At 34.4% G+C, this 21,883-nt stretch overlaps 1 protein-coding gene across 1 annotated transcript; it reads left to right on the top strand.

The window, feature by feature from the left end:
* The first annotated feature begins 437 nt into the window (after positions 1 to 437).
* On the top strand, positions 438 to 17,029 carry LOC139885624 (serine/threonine-protein kinase TIO-like). The gene is made up of 11 exons (XM_071869376.1): positions 438 to 1,905; positions 8,129 to 8,226; positions 8,379 to 8,559; positions 8,702 to 8,800; positions 8,880 to 9,416; positions 9,638 to 10,642; positions 10,840 to 11,073; positions 11,543 to 11,686; positions 11,805 to 11,873; positions 16,301 to 16,492; positions 16,644 to 17,029. Exons 1-11 carry the CDS (start codon positions 970 to 972, stop codon positions 16,908 to 16,910), a joined length of 3,762 nt encoding a protein of 1,253 aa, XP_071725477.1. The 5' UTR covers positions 438 to 969; the 3' UTR covers positions 16,911 to 17,029.
* The last annotated feature ends 4,854 nt before the right edge of the window (positions 17,030 to 21,883 follow it).

The raw sequence follows: 21,883 nt of genomic DNA, 5'->3' as shown, positions 1-21,883 counted from the left end.
ATTAAAGGCTACTATATTTATTATATTTTAAATAAAAAATTAAACACATAAATGAGCTCATAATCTATGAGTTAGTATTCAAATACTAATGTTTTTGATACAAATGTTATTAGTTTAAACTACTTCTCCATTAGAGTTGTATTATTATACATCTGATAAATATCAATACTAACGTTATCGAATACTAATTTATACAACTGTCGAGTAATGCACGGGCTCACGTTAGTATTCAATACTAATGTTTTCTATACAATTATTATTAGTAATAAATGATTATTTCATTGTAATTGTATTAAAATACATTTAATATTATCAATACCAACGTTATCTAAAACTATATTATACAACTACCGTGCAACGCGCGGGCTCATATATATATATATATATATATATATATATATATTTCTTAAAATTAAATTAATTAAACCCAAAAACGATTGAGAGCCCTAACCCTATTGTCGTTCCCTAACAACAATGATCACTCATTCACTCGATGACGATTTCAAATTGCTCTTGTAAGGTCCATAAGTGATCTATGAATCCTTATTTATTTCAGCTTACTTTAACTTTCATGTACAGCCTGTAACTGAAACAGGGTTAATTGCCCCTTCTTTATGCCTGAATCTGCTTCAGATATTAATAACTTTTGTATATTGTTTAACCGTGAGCTACCGTGCCTGTTTTGAAGTCTTTTGGGCCAGAGTGGAGATGTTAATTACTATGTCTAGTTGATAGATGTTAATTGCAGAGCGTTAGAAAAGATTGAGAATTTGCAGACTCAGGACAACAATTAATGAAGGTCATTGCTTCCACAGTTTATTGGATTCAATTTCTAAAAATGAAAAATAGAAATTGAGTATGCGGTGCTGATTGATTTACAGGTAGTCCATCTTGTTTCCTGGTAATCTTTTTGAACTATTTTTTTCTTTCTTCTTTCTCCATTAATTTTTTGGATCATTTTAGTTACACATGACGATGCCTTTTAAAGACCTGGATCACCTCAGTATACCATTTGAGCATATCATAGAAGCCACCAAAAATTTCACAACTATCATAGGAAAGGGCGGTTATGGCCCTGTTTATAAGGGACAAATCTCACTCTCTGGTGAAACGGAACTCACCACCGTTGCTATAAAGCGACTTGATACTAGAATTTCTGGTCAAGGCCTTAAGGAGTTCTTAACAGAGATTCAGTTGCTATCTCGTTATAAAAAACATCCAAACCTCATCTCCCTTGTTGGTTTCTGCGACCAAGGCCCTGAAAAAGTTCTCATTTATGAGTATGCACATCTCGGAAGCCTTGATAAGTACCTACGTAATTCTCGAAATCCCACTTGTACACTAACATGGAAGCAGAGACTAAGTATTTGCATCGATGCAGCACGTGGTTTAGATCATCTACACAACCACGTTGCAAAACATGAACGAGTTATCCACAGAGACATTAAGAGTGCTAATGTTCTCTTGGATAGTAACTGGAGGGCAATGATTTCAGATTTCGGTCTCTCCAAAATTGGCCGTGCCAACGAAAATGATTCTTATCTCATCACCAACGCGTGTGGCACACATGGCTACTGTGATCCTTCTTACCAACATAATGGGATATTGACCAAAGACTCAGACGTTTATTCGTTCGGCGTAGTTTTGTTTGAGGTCCTATGTGGCCGGTTGTGCTTCTATATGGATACACAGGGTAAACAACGATTGTTACCTCAACAGGCCAAGAGCTATTACATGAAAAATAAACTAAATCGGATTATTGATCCAACTTTGAGGGAGTACATGGACTCAAACTCCATGAATAAGTTTTCAAAGATTGCATATCAGTGTTTGTTGGACGATCGAGAAAGACGCCCGTCCATGGATTTGGTATTACAAGAACTTGAAAAAGCATTGCACATGCTGGTAAGTTTTAACTTTCTCAACACTTTGAAGTTATTATATTTTAGTTTATTTGGCTAATAAATGTGAACTTAAGTAAGTCACAAAGAACTTTCATGAAAAGATGAAAGAGCCAAACAACATGAAAACTCTAATTTTAGTTCAATTCGTGATTATGTGTTTCATTAGAATCATACTGTGTGTGTGTGTGTGTGATCGAGAGGGAAGCACTTTTTTGGGGGGAAGTAATTTGTTTTTTTAAATTTTGGTTTTTTTTCGATTTTTTTTTTTCAGACATCAAAATTAGGTAAAAATACCAACATTTAATACAGATACTTTGTGACAAATATTATTATTTTGGCGGGAAATCGCTCGAAGAAAATAAATGATAACATTCATCATGAGTAATGTTTTAATTAGAGTTTATTTGCATCGTTTTGTTTTCATCTTGTGTGGAGTTTTTTTTCGAGATTTAGCCCGATTTAGAGTTTAGGGTTTAGTGTTTTGGAGTTTAAGTCCCTAAACTCAAAACCCTAAACTTTAAACCATTCGTGTTAAAATATTCAATCTAAACCCCAAACTCTAATTTCTAAACCCAAAACCCTAATTTCTAAGCCCTAATAGCTAAACCCTAATTTTTAACCCCCTAATTTCTAAATCCTAATATCTAAACCCTAATTTTTAATCCCTTAAAAATAATTCAGAATCAAAACATTCAATGCATTGAATGTTATCATTTATTTCTTTTATTATTTTCCCGCCAAAATAATAACATTTATCACAAAGTGTTTTTTTTAAAATATTCATATTTTCATGTGATCTTGATGCTTGAAAAAAAAAATGAAAAAAATTTACTTCACCCCACTTCCCCCCAAAAAAGTGCTTCCCTCTTGATATGTACATATATATATATATACATATATTCATATATATGTATATATATATATATATATATATATATATATATTATATGTAGGTATATATGTATGTATGTACATACATACATATATTCATATATATATATTATATATGTAGGTATATATGTATGTATGTACATACATATATACATACATATATATACGTATATACATCTATATATACACATATATATGTATATATGTATGTATATATATATATATATATATATATATATATATATGTGTGTGTGTGTGTGTGTGTGTGTATGTATGTACATATATAAGGGGATAAGTAAAATTTGATTTTTATATCTTTTACATTAAAGCTCTGATTTAAAAAAAAAAAATTGCTGTGATTAACTGACATTGTTTAGATTCATAATTTTTTTTTTTTTTTTTTTTTTTTTTTTTTCAACATTAGCTTAAAATGCATGTGATGTATGTTAACGTGTTTTGAGGTTTTTTTTCAGTTTTTTTTTTGGATTTAGCCCGATTTAGAGTTTTAGGGTTTAGAGGTTAGGGTTTTGGGTTCACGGAACCATATCTACCCGAATTTAAGTCTGCCACACACAGATTGAAAAGAAAAAAGAATATAAGTATTTTTATTTTCAATCTGCCTACAGACTGAAGTTAACCTCTGCACAGATTCAGACTGAAGTCAATCTATGCACATATTGAATGAATGCACCCACGGTTGGAGAACTCGGATTCATCACGGAAAAATTTCGGGGAGATATTGGATGTTGACTTGCGTTGACTTTTTAGCCTTTTTAATATAATTATATACATATTTGTATATTTATATACATTTTTACGAGATTTTATTAGAATGTCCGAGAAATGATCGAGAAAATTCAAGAATTTACCAGAAAATCCGAGAAATGAGCGATAAAATCCGAGAAACCATGACTTTGACCAAGTTTGACACCGTTAACTGAGAAATCTCGGGAAATGGACATCTCGTCTCGTCTCGGCTCGACTGCCTTCAAAAAACGAGATCAGCGAGATCTCGAGGAGAAATAACGAGATTTACAACACTGAATGCACCTAGCATATGCACATTTTTTTAGTAATTTTTTTTTTTTTTTTTACAAACATTAAGATAAGGTGAAAATATCAACATTTAAAAAGATACTTTGTGATAAATGTTATTATTTTGACCTAGATAACGCTCGAAGAAAATAAGATTCATAGTCAAGAATGTTATTTCTTCGAGGGTTTTTTTTTTTTTTTTTTCCCAACTCGTGAGGGTTTTTTTTTTCAAAATTTAGCCCGATTTAGAGTTTAGGTTTTAGTGTTTTGGGTTTACTCCCTAAACATATATCTCAGGCATGTAAACAAATATCCTCGCAACTTTCACCAACACAAGGGAACTTCTTAACTCTGCCCTCATCTTCACCCATCAGTAAATCAGATAAAGCATCCATCGAATTTGTGAGTGGCGAAGGCAAAACAGAAACCTCAGAACCAACCATTAAAGCTTCTTGAATAGAGTCAGTTTGTCTTTCGTACGCGCCAGAGGTTGGGATACCAATATCAACAACACCCCTGGCGGTTCTGCATCAAAGGCTTGCGGACCTTGATCTTCCAAAAGCACTGCCGTGTTAGAACTCGGAACATAATTCGAGAACACGTTTACAGAAGACTTCTCAATATGATCGAGAAGGGTCTTCAACCTCTTCAGTCCTTACATTAAACTTGTCATTGGTCACCGAATTAAAGACATCTTCGAATCTATCCGGATTTTTCCCCCGCATGAGTTGTTTTGGTAAAAACGTAAAACACACCTAGTTGTCCGAAGTTGTTCGATGGCTTGGTTATAGATATGACGTCTCCAAACAAGCTTGCTGACTTCCTTTAAGTTGTCAATGGGCGCGTACTTGACTAAGGTTCCCCCAAATTTCAATTCTTGTAAACCGAAAAAACCAATCTGCTCTAGGCTCCAACGAATCGACTAGCACAACATAATTTTTTTTGAACGACGGTTAGGAGTCACCTCAATTCTAGAATCTAGAACTCTATTGAAATCTTCTTCGTTTGCACACTTCACAATGCAACCATAATCACTCATTCGGCTACAATAACTAACCAGAACCTTACGATAAAAAAGAAATCTCTTGATCTTGCCCTCCGTTAGCCGATCATTGTCAACGAAGTAGGACACAGAACCGAAACATCTTCTCCCCACTATGTCAAGATTGGGGCCTTAATACAGAAGCTTTTCACAGGGCACAACACAACCTTATGACCCCAATCTCTCGGATCGACATATTTCCTGGTACGAGGCCAACCAACGAATAAAGGGTTTTCCGAGCATCATGGAACCATTAAACTCATGCATCACCATTGCATCAATGGAAGGTGCATCAAATTTAATGAACGTGTAACCCTCATAATCCCAATTCATAGTCTCAATAATCAATCCTGTTATGAATGATTAAGTGAGCCCTAACAAGACTTGATAACCTCAAGTTATCAAACCCGCTGACAATAAGCGGATTAAAGTGAAGAACACGAAGAAAACTAGCACAAACGTAAAAACACGAGAATTTAACGAGGTTATATGTAATCAAAATGATTACTTTAATCCTCGGCCAACCAAAGAGTGTTCGTTTATTATAAAATTCATAGGTATGCATTGCAGGTTACATATGGGGTATATATAGTGCAAAAAGATAACGAATTTGAAGCTAACTCGGATTCCTGGTCCAAATACAGTGTTTCACGATCGCGACTCGAACTTTCACGGGCGCGAGGTCCAGATTTCCAACAACCCTTCTTCTGACTTGCTTCTCGCGACCATAGCAACTTAAACTCCTGTCGCGAGCCCAACTTCGCGACCACCGGCTAGCTCGCGATCGCGAGGGTAGTTCAGCTCAGAATCTACCTCATGTTTAACTCGTCTTCGCACTCTCAACAATCTCCCACTTGAAGAGACGTTAAACCACCCATCTTTAACCTGACTTCATCCCACAACAACATCCCGACCCGCTAATCACACCTTCTTTTGATACGGTCGGATTTGCACCCGAATCACGTCACACTTCACTCGTTAACCCACGAGCTAGTGAAGTCTTTCGACACCAAAAATACCGCTGAGCTATAATTCGAACTTTATGTTACTAGCCTGGGAGCAAGAACCACTGTTTGGCTATGACACCTACCTCCTTAGTTTAGGAGATAACGGGTCGTTTGAGCCCGACCCGACCGAATCGCCCCCATTGCCCAAGCAACCCACCCGTTTAAAACTCCATCTACCCGATTCATCTTTCCAAGAAAGAACAAACCCGCCGGTAGAACAAACATGCGGATAACACCATGTATGAGGTAGCATGATACGAGGCACTCGAATCTAATACCCAAGATTCATCAAGAACCTCTCTTGGCACATCAACGCATCCTCGATCGTCCTAGTCACAGTGCTCCCACCCGACTTAAGACTCGGGCACTTTGACTTATAGTGACCAACTTGTTGACAATTTCAACACACCACATTCTTGCTCCTTGATGGACTCGACCTACCTCTTCCCCGACTAACATTTAGAACCGAACCAGAACTCCTACTTGAATATTTCCTACGAATACCTTTGCTAAGAATCAAATCACGGATTCCTTCAAAAGTGAGCTTAGTAGTTCCGGATGAACCACTAACCGCCGTGACCCAACTATCGGGTAATGAATATAGCAAAAACAACACCTCTAGCTCATCATCGAATTTAATGTCAACCGATTTCAATCGAGTTAAAATCAAATTAAACTCGTTAACATGATTCGTCGCCGAGGAATCCTCAATCATCCTAGCATTCACCAATTTCAGAATCAAGAAAACCTTGTTCAAAGTAGATGACTTTTCATACATGTTAGATAAAACCATAATTAATCCTGCGGTTGTCGTTTCAGCCACAATGTTGTAAGCAACGTTCTTGGCCAGGGAAAGTTGAACAAATCCCAGGGCTTGCCTATCCAACAAGTCACACTTGCCTTGATCCATTCCGGTTTAGCACCCGTTAAGGGTTTGTAAAGCTTCTTTTGATAAGAAGGTCTTCAGTTTGCATCTTTCAAAAGCTAATGTCGATTCATTCAAACCGATCAATCTTCACACCACTCTTTTCCGTCAAACACGTGAGCCTAAGCTCTGTTACCAATTGTTAGGAACGATTAGGTGCGCTCTAACAAGACTTGATAACCTCAAGTTATCAAACCCACAATAAACAGATTAAAGTGAAGAGTACGAAGAAAACTAGCAAAAATGTAAAAACACAAAAATTTAACGAGGTTATATGTAATCAAAGTGATTACTTTAATCCTCAGCCAACCAAAGAGTGTTCTTTTATTATAAAATTCGTAGGTATACATTGCATGTTACATATGGGGGCATTTATAGTGCAAAACGATAACGAATTTGAAGCTAACTCGAACTCCTACTCCAAATCCAACTTTGGTCGCATCGTTTCGTGATCGCGACTCGAACCTTTGCGGTTGCGAGGTCCATAGCAACTTAAACTCCTGTCGCGAGCCCAGCTTCGCGACCACCACCAGCTAGCTCGCGATCGCGAGGGTAGTCTCACTTGCTTCTCAGAATCCACCTCAAGTTTAACTCGTCTTCGCACTCTCAGCAGATCCCAGCTTACCGAAGAAACCCTGAAGTTGTTGACGTGTGCAACCCCCATATGAGGCGTCTGATGAAAACCGTTGTACCGCCGTAGACATTTGGAACCACACCAGAACCCGTACCCTGATCGCCTTTGGGGAAAGGAGAAATCTCCATCAAAAGATTGTGATTGTGGTTATGAAATGGATTTGGAGGGATCTCCGATTGGGATGCCAGAGGTGAAAAGTTCGGGGGAAGTTGGAATTTGAATTTTGAAACTCGGAATAAATAGTTATGAAAAACGTAGGGGCTGAGAGCAGCATCCTGTATCCTGAACAGCGTTCTGACAAGATAATAATGTTCTTTTTAAATTGGTAAAACTAAAATAACTTGATATGTTAACCCATGAAGGTAATATCATTTTTTTAATTGCCCAAAAAGGATGATGTGGTGACATCTAGGTAGCGATGACGGGGGTAGACAATATTACCCTGATTTCAAACATTTTTAGTTAGTAAAATTATACTTTATATAAGTTAATATTCAAAACTCTTTGTGAGCATCCTAAAAACTCATATTATTACCTTAATTGATAATTCAAGTAGCTCACAATACACTTTCCCTATAATAATAAAAGAGTTGGAGTAAATAGAATACATTTTACAGTGAAAGAAGAATTAATTTAATTTATGCGCATGCTAACATTAATATCAAGGTATGTATTGGTTATTTTTTGTAGTTATTTTCTAGTGGCAATGAGGATAACAAACATGAGATCGATGCAGAAGTGACAATATCTAGAGAAAATTGGAAGCCGATATGTTTGCCTGAATCTTGGTTATCTTTTTACCCCTTTGTTACATTATCATAAAGTTCCCATATATTATGTTTAGTCTGTTGTGAATATTATATGACATACTATTACTTGTTGGTTTCATGAATTTGTGTTCTCAAATGTCTTGTTAACTAATGAGTTCATATGACTACAGGGATCAAGATATTCCCACACAGAACCAGACCGAGACCGAGCCGAGTCATTCAGAATTTGTTGCTACTGGAGAACTTAATTCTACGGGAGTGGTAGAAGAAGATAGTTCTGGGGAATATTTGGGGTCGAGTTTTGACATTCTTCACAGAAAAAAGTCAGATTACAATGACTTTCTGGTTAAGGTATGTTACTTTAATGAGTATTCTCCTATAATTTAATTAAGAAATATTCTCTTATTATACATTGAAATGAGTTCCAACCTGCTTTATCGGGTTGTGTAAAACGTTAAGGTGTGTTCTTTAAATTAATATCTCGTTTTTACAGAGTTTCTCAGATAAAAAGAAGTCATTGGAGAACAATGGAAGTCAGTTTGGAGGTTCATATATCACAGATTGGAATGCCGTACTAACTCTCTCTAAAGAGGTTATATACACTCTCAACCAAAGATATAATTAGTATAGTAAATGCTCAACTTTTTTATCTCAAACTTAAGTATTTGTAGGTTACTAGTTGGGCTGGAGATACATCGGGGAGACTTGTGTATGAATTCTCTGCCTGCATTACGATAGTTATATCTAGAGTAGCACAACGTCTGAAAGCTTCCGTGGCCACCAAAGATTATGGGATGGGGACAAAAGATCTTAAAGAGATATTGGATCATGCTAAAGCATCTGGTCTCATAGATGATTTGCTTTCTTGCTTAGTGACTTGTGGTACAAGTCTCATGTCTGGCTTGCCAAACCTGTTACGTGCTGCTTGTGAAGTATGTGAGGCTATTTGGTCACTAATAGACGCTTTTGAGATTCAATCTACAAAAGAAAATGCACCTATGTTTCCACTAAGCTCAATGTCTTCCCACTCTTTGGATCAAAATAAAATTAACATTAAAGGAGATGAATGTGAATCATTTATCGGTAAAGATTATGAAAAAATACTAGAAACAGTGGTGCACGAATTCCTTAGGTGCGAAGCCATACGGGTTGCTATCTTCTATTGTCTTCGCCAGCGCTTGATCGCCTCATGGTCTTCTGCAATTCAGGTGACAATTAAGGCATTTCCATGCAATGTCACTATATCCGTCCCCAGATTAAATGAAGTAATATATATATATATATATATATATATATATATATATATATATATATATATATATATATATATATATATATATATTAATTATTAAAATATAAAACTCTACTATCTCGAGTAATCTGCATTAGGAGGGAGGTTGTTGACGAGTTGATTAATTTGTTGTTCCAGATAATCTTAAGGTGCTGCCTGCATAATGATTCGGTTGGTAGAGTTTTATGTGGTTTCTCTAGTTCCTCAGTGATTGGTGGAGGTGGTGACAACACAATCATTTCAGAGGTTTTTTCAATAATATCTATGTGTAGGTCATTCGATAGAGATGATTCACAGCCACGTGATACAAACAACCTAAAAAGTAAAGTATCCGATCCAAGTAACTTGGTTCTCCATTCCTGCCTTCTAATAGCTTCGGTTGCACAATCCATAGACGATTCACAAAGAGGAAATACTGCAGTTATTATGCTTACATCCTCACCTGAAATGCAAAGGTCACGCCTCTACTCTTTGTGTGATGGAATACAAAATTTTCGACCCCATTCAATGTCTGCCATGTTGGCACTTGGATACATGTGCTCCCTTGAAAATAATGAGTCCGTTGCAACATCAATTCGTGAAATAGCCGTTCCTTTGATCCCACCGAGTGCCACACTTTGTGATTATCTCAGGATGTCAATAGCAGGCTCTCCAGGTGGTGGTAAAGTCATGCTCTCATACTGGCACGGAATCAAGGATGGGTGTGTGCTTTTGCTGCATTCCAAGATAAGGTGGGGTGGGTCTTTAGCATCTGTTCAGGACTTTGGTGGCTGTGACATCCCCCAATGTCTTATTGATCTGTTAGGAAATAAGCAGCAGCATTCGGATGAAATTGGACTATCACCTCTTGGGGTTAAGTGGGCAGTTGATTCATTATTATTCATGTGTCTTGAAGGTGGCACTTCATTTTTTCGCAAGGTGTTGCTTACAAGTAAACATGTCAAAACGTTGAGTCTTTTAGTATCTAATGTCCATCTTATGCTTTTACGGTGTTGGGGTGGACCTGGTGGAGGGAAAAACGGAGTCAAAGAGACAGTTAATGGTGTACTTCATCTTTTGAGGGTCCCATTTTTGGCTGATCATTCAAAAGATGTGACTTTAATCAAAATATACATTGATAAGTATATTCAAATCCTTCTGGAGGTATATAATTACAATTACATGTTATTTATCCAGTTCTATAATATATATGTTTGAATATTATTTTATCGAAAGTACTACGATATTGATATTAATCACATATCATAAAACGTCCCCAGGCCAAAAACGATTGCAGTACTATGTGTAAGTTGATATGCTTTGTTTCACTAATTTTTCAGATAATGCTTCTAAATTTTCAGGTGAAACTTCCAGGGAAAATAATCAAGTGTTTTAGACATTTGGAGTTAAAGAATATTGAAATGTCTCTTGCCGTTGTATTATTAATGGCAAATCATCGGTCACTGGCTGATGAACTTGTTAGGAAGGGTCTCTTAAATCCAAGTTTAATGAAAAGGTTACTTGATGATTCATCACCAACTTCAGTCAAGTTACAAGCTCTGCAACTTCTATCAGGAGTAGCTGAATTGGATGAGGTCAGTACTTTATCATTGATAGTCCCATTCTTTTCCTATATTAGTATTAGTAGCTTGGCCTGTTATACAAATGATATTGAATCACTGCTCGAAGGTCTTATTCAAGTTGTTTTTCCTTATAAGTGAGATTCTTAACCATATATTGCAATTCCTAGTTGTTTAGTAGCGTATATATTCAGGGCCGGTCAAACTTTGGTCAAAGTTTTTGCATGCCCTGGGCGAAATGATTATGAAATGCCCCCAACAGTTACGCAAACATATATCTTTATGAGGTTTAAACTATAGGTATTAATAATTTCTTTCGAAATGATGCCCCTAACCGCGTGATGCCCCGGGCCTTCGCCCGCTTCGCCCATAGCCTTAGCCGGCCCTGTATATATTGTAGAAATAGATATAGGCATAGAGACATGTTAAACTTTGCTTTTAATATCATCATTATGTGTTAATAATAACAAACATGTGGATGCAGGAGTTTTATAAGCATATATATGGAGCAGATATTTTACAACAACTAATAGCATTACTTACCCATGAAGATCCAGATGTACGTTCTTGGACGTTGCGGGCTATAGGAGATATGTGCATGCACAACTCTTACTTTTATAGCTTGCTGGTAAGTATTACAAGATGTTTTTTATATTATGCAATGTTGACCAGACATATGTGTGTGTGTGTGTGTGTGTGTTTCATTCTATCTCTTGCCTGATTACTTGATGCTCGTTATATTACAGGCAAAACACAACATCATTGGTCAGTTGGGCAGTCGGTTATCTGATAAGGATACTAATGTCGTGTATGCTGTAAGATGTCTCTGTGTGTTTTCAACTAGTTATTCTGCAACTATATATATATATAATCAATGGGGAAGTAACCAATCGGGGGAAACGGGGGAAGTAATTTTTTTTTTTTTCGTTTTTTAAAAAAACTTTGTTCACGAACATTATAGATTGGATGAAAATATGAACATTTAATAAAGACACATTGTGATGAATGTTATTATTTAGGCGGGAAAACGATCGACAAAAATAACATTCAAGATAATATCGATCGTGAAGAATGTTAACATTTTTTTTTCATGTTTTATGAAGTAAAATTTAGCCCGATTTAGAGTCTAGGGTTTAGGGTTTGGTGTTTTGGGTTTAGTCCCTAAACCCAAAACCCTAAACCCTAAACTCTAAACCGTTCGTGTTAAAAACTCAATCTAAATCCTAAATCTAAACCCTAAATCCTAAATTTCTAAACCCTAATATCTAAAACCTCAACATACGCTCGAAAAACACGATAATTCTTATATATTACTTCTTCGAGCGTTTTCCCGCCAAAATAAAAACATTTATCACAAAGTGTCTTTATTAAATGTTCATATTTTCATCCAGTCTATAATGTTCGTGAACAAAGTTTTTTCAAAAAATGAAAAAAAATAAAAAATATTTGCTTCCCCCCGATTGGTTACTTCCTCTGTCCTGCCACAAGTGTCCCGCCACAAGTGATAAATGTTACTCGTATTATTTTGGTGGGAAAATGCTCGAAGAAATAAATGATAACATTCAATGCATTGAATGTTTTGATTCTCAGTTTTTTTAAGGGGTTAGAAATTAGGGTTTAGAAATTAGAGGGTTAAAAATTAGGGTTTAGCTATTAGGGTTTAGAAATTAGGGTTTTGATTTAGAAATTAGTGTTTAGGGTTTAGAAATTAGGGTTTAGATTGAATATTTTAACACGAACGGTTTAGAGTTTTGGGTTTTGGGTTTAGGACTAAACCCTAAACCTTAAACTCTAAATCGGGCTAAATTTCGGGGAAAAAAAACACTCTGCACAAGAGGGAAGCACTTTTTGAGGTGATAGTTATCATTTATTTCTTCGAGCAATTTTCCGCCAAAATAATAACATTTATCACAAAGTGTTTTTTAAAGGTTCATATTTTCATGTGATCTTAATGTTTGAAAAAAAAAATTCAAAAAACTTTACTTCCCCCCGCTTTCTCCCAAAAAAGTGTTTCCATCTTGATTTAAACTATATATATATATATATATATATATATATATATATATATATATATATATATATATATATATATATATATATATATAAGCAGGTTCAAATGAGAACCACAAAAAAGGCGAGAACTCTTTAATTACATGGTTTTTATACATTTATATCAAACAAATTACATATAGTTGTTATCTAATGTTCATATTATTGGCAAAAAAATGTTCACAACCACGAATTACATGTTTAATTATGAATTATATGAAATGTTCGCATGTTACACAAAGGCATCTCCACATGTGAACGAGAAATTATATATTTGATTATATAGTTAAATTATAAGTTTTTCAAACTATTTTTTATTTTCAATCTTACTCTCCATCAACATTTATATGTTATTCAACCTACTAACATGTAGAAATTCTTGTAATTTAATGGTTCTCGCAGTTCTCGCCATTTTTCTGGTTCTCGTTTAAACTTTTGACTATATATAAGGATCCAGAGGGAAGTGACCATTTAGGGGGAAGGGGGGAAGTACAAAAAAACACTTTGTGATAATTGTTATTATTTTTGACCTAGAAAACGCTTGAAGAAAATAACATTCATCGTGATGAATTTCTTCTTGTGTTTTTAGGGTTTAAAAATTAGATATTGGGTTTAGATGGAGTTTTTTTAACACGAACGGTTTAGAGTTTAGGGTTTAGGGACTAAACCTTAAACTCTAAAGCGGGCTAAATTTTGGGTTTATCACAAATTGTCTTTTTTAAATGTTCATATTTTCACCTAATCTTAATGTTTGTAAAAAATTTTCTAAAAAAACGAATAAAAAAAAAAAGTTTCTTTCCCCCTACATGGCTACTTCCCCCTGATCACTCCCTTATATATATATCATTAGTAAAATTGACACCAAGATTTTATTTTTAAAAAAAAAAAGGATTAAAACAATCAAGATAGCTTAGCAAGTTAGGTTCACGAATTTCTTAATTTTAAGAGTTTTGATTATTTATACATTGCATAGCATTATTTAATCGAGATATAATAATTTGCACAACAATTAAATTTAAATATAGATATTAAAAAATAAAATGACAACTTGAAAAAAAATCTAAAAAATGACGTAATGGTTGGATGCTTAAAAATGTTAGCCTATATGTATGGATATGTGCAACCTATCGTAATTTGCTAACTTAGATTAATATTAATTTGTATTATTTATATCTATACATCAATAGATTATTATAATTTAGGTGTATATCTTTCACATAACATCACAATATTAAATTTGTCACGTGCCACTCCTTTAAATCTTTATAATTAAGGAATGTCAATTAAATATTAGATATATATAATTATAATCATATATTATAATTTATAATTATTGTTATCGTTATCACCTACATCAAGTTTTGTTTTAGAATATTTAAGACATAATTACACTCCTCGTCCCTGTGGTATACCTCAAAAATCACTCCTTGTCCTTTTTCTATTTTTTTTTTGCAATCCTCGTCCCTATTGTTTTATCTTACTACATTCCCCGTCCTTCCGTCCAACAACTGTTAGTTTCAGACGTTAAGTTCTGACATGTAAGGGTATTTACGTCAATTTATCTTTTTTTATATAGATTTCATCTTCATTTCTTGAATGCTTCAATCTTCATCTTCAGAAAACCCCAAATCAAACATATCAAACACTAAAACAAATCCAAACTAAAAATCTAATAATCATAACAATACATCTGCTCCTTTTCGACATTTTACTTTAACTCTCTTTCTCATGCCTACCAGGCTACCAACTCACATTCCTTCTTCTGCAACTCCAAATTCATATATTCATGTTTCACTTTTTTTATCCCTTTATACCCAAAATCGTTTCACCAATTTCTTCATTTAATTGATGGTACAATTATCATATTAAGATGAATGAACAAATTATGGCATGATACAAACATGTGCAAACAAAATCCTTGCCTCCAAAACGGGTGTCACCATTTGTGGCAAGAACCTCCACAACAAGATCACAAACCCATAAATCGTTCTTTAAATCGCAATCCGAAACATTCTTCAAATTGTTATGTGCATACAAGATCTGAAATGGTATCCGCAAACTCCAATCGATTGATTCCGGAATGGTAACCGAAATCGACATCGGATCTGGAATTGTAACCGACATCGACATCGGATCTGGAATGGTAACCGACATTGGATCTGGAATGGTAATCGTCATCTTCACTATCAATTTAAGTCATCTGCTATGTAAATGTAAGTGGTAACAGAGTTTGGTTCTTATTTGAGGTATTCATTAATGGTTTTCGAACGGCAATTGATGGAACCACAATTTTTGTGTTTGGTGTTTTGAAGTTTTGACTGTAATAAATTTGTAAATCAACAGTGAGCTTTTTGACGTTCATATTTTGATTCTTTTATCGTTAGATGTTAGCTCTGTGAGATGATTTTTTATTAGGAATTTTCTTTATTATTATTTTTTTTATTTATCTTAGATGAATATTTAAAATAAGATGAAAATGAAGAAGTTAAAAAGATGAGAGAAATGTAAAAGGACGAAAATACCCTCACATGTGTGCACATGTCAAAACTTAACATCTGAAACTAACAGCAGTTTGACGGAAGGACGGGGAATGTAGTAAGATAAAACAATAGGGACGAGGAATGCAAAAAAAAATAGAAAAAGGACGAGGAGTGATTTTTGAGGTATACCACAGGGACGAGGGGTGTAATTATGTCAGTATTTAATCACCTTACATATGTTACTGTTGGTTGGTTACTTGGATTTGAATTTATATTTTTGTCAATGTTGGATGATGTTTTTGAAATTCAATCAACAATTTTTAAATACCCTATTCACTCGATACTATTACACGTATATTTTTTCGTTCATTAACAGTCGCACGGGCTCAAAGCTTGATATTTAAATGTCCAATAACGTGACTTTATTATGTCCGTTGCTGGTGTGATTTCATTTGGTAATTCTTATACTTTTCCTATTTTTTTAGTATGACTATTACATACCAATATGAACTGCAAATTGCATTTTTCACACGGTTTTTTACACACCTGTGTCGCATTGGCTCAAGAACCTGGTGTATATATATATATATATATATATATATATATATATATATATATATATATATATATATATATATATATATATATATATATATATATATATATATATATCGGAAGAGTGCTTATGTGACGTGACCTTATTTATTTTACAGATTTTGTGGACAACATTCCATAGTAATTTGTTTCATGAAGACCTACGATTATATATACCTCAACTTGTAGAACTGCTGCTTTCAGCAGAGACGACAAACGGAGAAAAGGAAAACATTGCTGGCTGTCTTCTCTCTCTTTCTAGCAACTCCGACAAACTTATTGAAGATATGATCTCTAGTGGAGCAGTGAATGTAATACCTAACTACCTATATATATCATCTTTCATTTATATATACATCTGATCTGATGATACAAAAACTTCATCTAGTATCACTTTTGACATTCACACTTTATATACTATCTAATTTGACATGTATATCTTGTTTTTCATGGTTCTTGTAGGCTTTGTTAAAAGTGGTGGCAAATTACTCGGTTGTTGCACTCGACCCAAGGAGGATGGATGCTATTAATGAGTCACCGCTATATATTAGTCTTACGGCATTAGCTAAAATGTGTGTTCATCAACCTTGTAGAAAGATCATCCGCTCATCAGATGTGTACCAGGTTATTAGAAAACTACGTCACTCACCAGAGAAAGACATTGCCGGCGAAGCTATTCTTATTGTAAGCAGAGCCTCCAAATTTAAATTTTTTACCAACTTTATGTAATGGAGATCATGACTGGTGAGTTGTTTGATTAAAATTAAAGATGGTACACGCATGATTAATCTAATAATTTTTCACTAAAAGTAAGGTTTTTAATTATATTATTTGTTAATTGTCATCCTACTTTTATGGATATTTGTTGGGACTTAATTATATCATATTACTATTAGTATTATTACTATTACTATACTATCTAAAAGAAAAAACTATGTAGCACTATTCATCAATAGTAATCAGAGGTATTTTCGTCACTTTACTTTTTTTTTTTCCTTTTTTTTTTGTCTCCAACGATAAAAGAAGCAACTTTCGTAAAAGAACTAACCCTTCAATGTTACCAAAAGATGTCGAAAAAAATTCTTTTTTACAAAAAAATCAACTACCTTTTAGTAATCAGGGGTATTTTTGTCATTTTACCTTTTTTTTTTGTCTCCAACGATAAAAGAAGCAACTTTCGTAAAAGAACCAACCCTTCAATGTTATCAAAAGATGTCGAAAAAAATTCTTTTTTACAAAAAAATCAACTACTTTTTTTTTTCAACGATAAAAGAGGCAACTTTCATAAAAGGAACAACCCTTCAATGCTATCAAAAGATGTCGAAAAACATTCTTTTTTATAAAATAGATCAACTAACTTAAAAAAAAACAGGAACGCTAAAAGAAGCAACTTTCACAAAAGGAACAACCCTTCAATGTTAGATGTCGAATTTTTTTTTTTTTTTACAAAATAGATCAAGATTTTTTTTTTAACTCGCATTCAAAACGGAGCCCCCGGCGCGAAGCGAGGGCTCCACAACTAGTTAAAATGTATTGACATGTATTCATGTGCTAGCGCTTAAGTATAAAAGGGCGTGGGTATTGTGACTATAAATACCCACATACGCTCATGAATAGGATTGATGCTCACTACTTTCTCTCTCTCTAACCTCACTACTTTCTCTTTCTAGTTCTAAGCATCAACAAGCTTCAAAACAAAGAATTGAAGCTAGAATTCAGGTATTAACACATAGTATCAGAGCATAACAACAACTAACAACAACTCTTGATCTCCCAACTTCTAATTTGTTGGTAAAAATCACCGATCTATAAAAAACCTAGGGTTTCGGTCAAAGTTTGTCAACATTTGAGATCATTCATGTGATTTAAAGCCATTCTGTTAGAACTAAGCATAGATTTGTGTTCATAAACATCTGTTTTAGCTTCATTGATCACAAAAACACATTAACAAACATCAATTTGATCAGATTCATCGAATCAAATTTTTCAGAAAAACAAACTCTTAATTGTGGGATCAAAGTCTGTTAAGTTTTAGTGATTCCTGCTTCTGCAAATAGATTTAGAATATATTCGTGATTAAATCTGTCGATTTTCAGCGGTTAATTTCTTCAAATTATTATGTTTTGATTAAGATTTTGGATTTCAAGTGTTCTTCGTCAAAAACGTAATCAATCAGATAAATCTGTTGGAAATTTAGTGTAATTGAGGGATTTAATCTACACTTGTAAATGGGTTAGGAGGTACGGAGTATACACCCATTAAGTGATAGATTACCCGGACTCGAAAGTGGTTTTTCATTATCACAAATTTGAGTGATTACGGAAGTATTATTCATGCACCCACTTTTGCTGTTAAAAAGTTGGTGAAACATCTCCATCGCGGAGTAGGTGAAACATCTCCATCGTGGAGTTAGTGAAGCATCTCCATCGTGGAGTTAGTGAAACATCTCCATCGTGGAGTTAGTGAAACATTTCCATCGTGGAGTTAGTGAAACATCTCTATCGTGGAGTTAGTGAAACATCTCTATCGTGGAGTAGGTGAAACATCTCCATCGTGGAATAATACTTGTTTTTGGGTGTCAATAAATATGGACTATTATTCATGAGAATAAACACACAAAAACATCTTAATACTCTTATGCAAAAGAGTTCTTGTTTATTGCCAATAACAAGAACTAATCTATGTCTTATCCCAAAGTGATATTCGTGTAACCCAGGCAATAAGGGTCGAATAATTACTTTCGGAAAGTGATACCACGATTCAGTGATTTATCCGGCTATCGATTATTTTACCCTACACGAAAATTCAATAAAACCTCCAACAATCGAAAGTAATTATCTGTTATAATCGATGGCGGCTACGATGAAACACATGACGGCGAATTTCTCCAAACTTGATAAGTTTGAGGGAATTGATTTTAGGAGATGGCAAAAGAAGATGCACTTCTTTCTGAGCAGCATGAGTGTGGTGTACGTACTCAGCACACCAATTCCTGAAGATCATGGTGATGATGCCACTGTTGAACAAATTCGGAAAAGGTGCAAGTGGGAGAACGATGACTACATCGCTAGAGGTTTAATCCTCAATGGTATGGCTGATTCCCTTTTTTGATATTTACCAAAATGTTGAATCTGCTAAAGAACTATGGGACTGTTTAGAAACCAAATATATGTCTGAGGATGCTTCTAGTAAAAAGTTCCTTGTGAGTAATTTTAATAATTACAAGATGGTCGATTCTAGACCGATCTTGGAACAATACAATGAGCTCATTCGTATACTTGGTCAATTCACACAACATAAAATGAATATGGATGAGTCTATTAAAGTCTCAAGCATAATTGATAAACTACCTCCATCTTGGAAAGAATTTAAACTTTCTTTGAAACATAAGAAGGAGGAGTTAACTCTTGTTGAGTTAGGTAGTCATATGCGTATTGAGGAATCCCTCATGTTGCAGGATAATGACAAGCCAAAGAGCAACGAAGTTGCTAGTACGTCTGTTGTCAATATGGTGGAACATAAAAAGTTCACTGGTAATAATGACAAAAAGGGCAAACGTAAACATCAAGGTTATAACAAGGCTAATCCGAATAAGAAGTCTAAATTGACTTGTTGAAAGTGTGGTAAAACTGGACACATGAAAAGGGATTGCAAGGTTATTTTTGGTAATAATAATGCCAAAGGATCTAGCACAAGCGGTTCGGGAAATGGTTTAAATAACCACAACTCAAAAGGTCAGAATATATTTAATAATTCAAATAAGAATTATTATGTTTCATATATATCTGAGGCTTATTTTGTGCATGATGATGATGTCACGTGGTGGGTTGACTCGGGAGCTACCACCCTCGTATGCAAGGATAGATTTTGATTTAAGACTTACGAGTCCGTGACTGATGGATCAATTCTTCATATGGGAAATGAGTCAACAGCCTCTGTTCATGGACGTGAAAGTGTGGATTTGTGTTTTAGTTCTGGAAAAACTGTTTGTTTGTTTGATGTTTTGCATGTACCACAAATAAGGAAAAATTTGGTTTCCGGTAGTGTGTTAAATTGTTGTGGTTATAAACAAGTGATTGAATCTGATAAGTTTGTTTTGTCAAAACATGGTATGTTTGTTGGTTTTGGTTATTTATGCAATAGAATGTTTAGACTTAACATTAATCACTTGAATGTTAATTTTGCTTTTATATCTACTTCTAGAATAAATAATTCTACACTTTGACATGCTAGACTAGGACATGTACACTTTAAAAGAATGCAATATATGTCTAAAGATGGATTAATACCGGCCTTTGACATGAACAATGAAAAGTGTAAAATGTGTATGTTAACAAAGATCACTAAGAAACCATTTCAAAATGTACATCGTGATACTGAAATTTTAGAATTCATACATAGTGGTTTATGTGATTTGCATGCTACTCCTACTTTAGGGAACAAGAAATATTTTATGACTTTTATTGATGATGCTTCTAGGTTTTGCTATGTTTATTTGTTACATACTAAGGATGAAGCATTAGATAAATTTAAAATATTTAAAACTGAAGTAGAATTACAACAAAAGGCTTTGATTAAAAGACTTAGAACGGATACGGGAGGTGAATACATTGACCAATCGTATTTTCAATCCGTTGGTATTATCCATGAGACCACAGCTCCTTATACTCCACAACAAAATGGTATATCTGAAAGGAAGAATAGGGTCCTCAAGGAAATGGTTAATTCCATGTTATCCTATTCGGGTTTAAGTGAAGGATTTTGGGGGGAAGCTATGTTAACAGCTTGTTATTTGCTTAATAGAGTTCCTAACAAAAGAAACAGGATTACACTTTATGAACTTTGGAATAAAAGAAAACCTAACTTGAATTATCTTCGGGTATGGGGTTGTAGGGCGGTCGTAAGACTGCCTGATCCCAAGAAGAAAAGTTTAGGTGAAAGAGGTATAGATTGCATATTTGTTGGATATGTTGAACATTCCAAGGCATATAGGTTCTATGTAATAGAGCCTAATGAGTTTGTCTCAATCAATTCTGTGATTGATTCAAGGGATGCAATCTTTGATGAAAATCGATTTTCATCTATACATAGATCAAAGAATATGATTCCAAGTAACAATGGAATCAACAAGGATTGTAATGATGAAGTCTCTGAAAAGGCTGTTGATCAGTCACTTGAGCTTCGAAAAAGCAAAAGAGAAAGGAAATCTAAATCATTTGGACCAGATTTTCAACTATACTTAGTTGAAGGTTCCAGGGATGATGTTTCTACCCAATATTCGTATTGTTTCAATGTTGATGATGATCCCAAAACATATGATGAAGTAATGAGGTCTCAGGTGTAGCGACCCGACAAAATCGTCATTGACGGCGCTGACCACTTAGGTCCCGTTATGTGGTCATAAGTCTTTAAAATAATGTTTGACTAAAATATGTCGCATTCATTTCAAAAGTAATGATTGTTCCCAAGTTTACAAGAATTGTTCAATCAAAAGTTACGTTACAAGTTATAAGTACATTTGAAACCGATGCGACACAGTTTCAATTAAAGTCAAAGGACGCTCCATGTATGCACATATACTCGACATCCATTGCAAGTATCAAATAATGAGCGGAAGCATATATCACATATCGTTCAAAGACCTGAGAAAAGCATAGAAATCTGTCAACGAAAACGTTGGTGAAAACATAGGTTTAAGTAAG

The sequence above is a fragment of the Rutidosis leptorrhynchoides genome, chromosome 1 (genome assembly GCF_046630445.1).
Source record: "Rutidosis leptorrhynchoides isolate AG116_Rl617_1_P2 chromosome 1, CSIRO_AGI_Rlap_v1, whole genome shotgun sequence".
Classification (NCBI taxonomy): Eukaryota; Viridiplantae; Streptophyta; class Magnoliopsida; order Asterales; family Asteraceae; genus Rutidosis; species Rutidosis leptorrhynchoides.
This window is presented reverse-complemented; position numbering and strand designations above follow the sequence as displayed.